Source organism: Penaeus chinensis, chromosome 6 (assembly GCF_019202785.1).
Source record: "Penaeus chinensis breed Huanghai No. 1 chromosome 6, ASM1920278v2, whole genome shotgun sequence".
Taxonomy (NCBI): domain Eukaryota; kingdom Metazoa; phylum Arthropoda; class Malacostraca; order Decapoda; family Penaeidae; genus Penaeus; species Penaeus chinensis.
Window position 1 is genome coordinate 461,327 of NC_061824.1, and position 2,500 is coordinate 463,826.

At 33.2% G+C, this 2,500-nt stretch overlaps 2 protein-coding genes across 2 annotated transcripts in view; one reads left to right on the forward strand and one right to left on the reverse strand.

Annotated features, from left to right (window-relative positions):
• Window positions 1–527, forward strand: part of LOC125026499 (iron-sulfur cluster assembly 1 homolog, mitochondrial-like) — a 4,195-nt gene extending 3,668 nt beyond the window's left edge. The window contains exon 4 of the mRNA XM_047614986.1: window positions 1–527. This exon is cut by the window's left edge and continues 52 nt beyond it. Within this exon, the coding sequence (XP_047470942.1) occupies window positions 1–97 (97 nt within the window). The 3' untranslated portion in view covers window positions 98–527.
• Window positions 466–2,500, reverse strand: part of LOC125026498 — a 10,048-nt gene continuing 8,013 nt past the window's right edge. Inside the window, exons 5-8 of the mRNA XM_047614985.1 lie at window positions 2,498–2,500; window positions 2,150–2,277; window positions 1,592–1,755; window positions 466–1,005 (exon numbers count right to left, since the gene is read on the reverse strand). The exon at window positions 2,498–2,500 is cut by the window's right edge and continues 84 nt beyond it. Coding sequence (XP_047470941.1) covers window positions 851–1,005; window positions 1,592–1,755; window positions 2,150–2,277; window positions 2,498–2,500 — 450 coding nt within the window. The 3' untranslated portion in view covers window positions 466–850. The remainder of the gene's footprint in view (window positions 1,006–1,591; window positions 1,756–2,149; window positions 2,278–2,497) is intronic.

Below are 2,500 nucleotides of genomic sequence, written 5' to 3' on the forward strand. Positions count from 1 at the left end.
AATGGACTATGTAAAAAACAAATTGTCATCTGAATTTGTTTTTAACAATCCCAATATAAAAGGAACTTGTGGTTGTGGTGAAAGTTTTTCCATTTAGTAAAGTTAGTAAGTGTGATTACATTAATAAATGCAAGTGTAGGAAATATATATAGGGAAAATTATTTTTTTCTTTAACAAATTTCTAGTGTTCATGTGTGTTTTAAACTGGTCTTGTCCAGTATGTAACCCAACAAAGGCCAGAGGCCTTATGTCTACCTAATGCTTTGACATTTGTATGTTGTGTACATTATGATGTAAATCATCCTTGTATAATACAGAACTCAGATATAGGCAACAATCATTTGATCATTGTATATTGCAGTGTGAAGCACCTTGCAATTGTAAGTTTTATCTGGATATGCTTGTCTTTCTCAATGAATAACTATGGTCAAATGATTTTTTTTTTTTTTGGTATTAAAAAAAATATGTATTTGTTTCTTTATTTGTAAATGTGTAAATAATATTAGAAAGTAAAAAGTAATATATTACACCTCTTTCAATTCTATAAAACATAGATATTATTTAAAGAATGTGACATGGATAAATGACTTTATTTTTATATACTATGTGCCACACTAATTCCATGCTGTCTTGTGAACACAAGGAAAATAATCTTAGGCAGTGCTGAGATTTTTTTGTTCTAAGTTCTTTCCAGACTAGAAACTAAATTACAACTAAAATTTGGCACCTGTTATGTATAATAAACATTTCTAGATGCTGACCCCATCTTAACTTGTACCTTTGAAATATATTTATTAAACACGAAATAGTAGTATTTTAAAGCATATCACATGTCATTCAAGTATGGGACCTAGACTGAAGTGTAATCTTCTTGCAAGCCATATTTTCCAAGGAACTTTTTTGTTGCTATGGAAAAATTATTTTCAGTGTCTGGATTCTTAATTTGCTGGAATGGAGGTCTCAATGCCTTGGTCTCCCTCACAGCTCTTGTTCTTCCTGTCATGGCTGGAAAGAAAGTCATCAAAATCTATTAAAACAGTCACATAGCCTTCCTGCTGATAATTTTTTTTCCCATGATTTCTTCCCAACAAAACATAATATAACAAAGGGGGGAGGTTAATATTCAGGATATGAGTGCACAAAATTATTGCAAGAGAGAGAGAGATAAGTATCAGATTTAAAATTCTCCAGTATAGGCTAACATAAACAAGGTAATAGACATTTTGCATATTTATGAAAGAACAGGGAAGCAATATTCTGATCACAAATGTATAAAACCACTACTTGTTTACTTTATAAGTCAAATAATAAAAACTGTGGCTCCTTAGTGAGCCAACAAATAATTTTCTTACATTTTATGTGGAGAAAATTACCTACCTATTTCTTTATAACATGTGACATACTTATTTATTTACTTGTTTGCTTTGTGACAAAATTTATATGACTGGGGAAAAAACAGCTGACAATACTGGAAAAATCGACAGTCCTATTCATCCTTTGCAAGCAGAAATGTTTTCATCTACAAGTGAAAATAGCCATAATATCTATAATATCTATAACAGTGTAATTAGACCCATGAGTGATGTCTTACCAGGAGATGCTGAGGCAATGGCAGCTAGTTGTGCATCTGATAGGTACTTTGCAGCTGTGGCATCGGTCTCCTGGTAGGGCACTGTCCCTGAGGTGGGGATGGAGTTTTGGTACATGGACAGCATGTTATGGAGTCCTGGCAGGTACATGGTATCTAATACTGGTCTGAAAAGAAGGGGTATTTTGGTACGGCATGGAAGAAAGAGAAAGTGCAAGTATGATGAGTACAATCACCTTTGTATTACCTTACAGTTTACAGTAAAACGAATAATTATATTTATTTTTTCATCAAGTGCCACTCTTTCATCCCTAATTTTACAAAAGAAGAGTAAACTCCACAAAGATTTGAGAATAAGTGTGTCAGTACATCTAAGGAATTTAAAACTGCAACTAGGAACAGTGTTTGTATTATCTTTCTGAAAAAAATATACATTTTGAATTACTGAAAGATTGTCTTTTCATGTACAAGTTGGCAACCATATTGTAGTAAAATGTGAAACCACCATGATGAAGGAAAAATACTATGAAAGTGGACTGTATTGTAAAGTTTCTTCAATACCTGTTGTTAGAAGCCAGTGTCGCAGGGTCAATAAAACTAATACCAAACTGCATTAGCTGTTTCCTGACAGCTTCCATCTGGGGGTCAATTACTGTTGTTTCCTGTTCATCAGTGTCACAGTTTGACTCCTGAAAAAAGAAAAACCTCTTCACTATCTCATCCAAAGGTTCACTGAAATGACCTTTTATCTCAATGCTGTGTCTCTTAACTGACTTAACAAATGTTTAGTGCTCACACTATGGAACAGGGATGACATGGCCAGGCATGGCATCTGTCGACAATAATATTAATGTAATGGTAGAAATGCTTATTTAACTAACTCTATGCACATAACACTAAGACTCATACCCT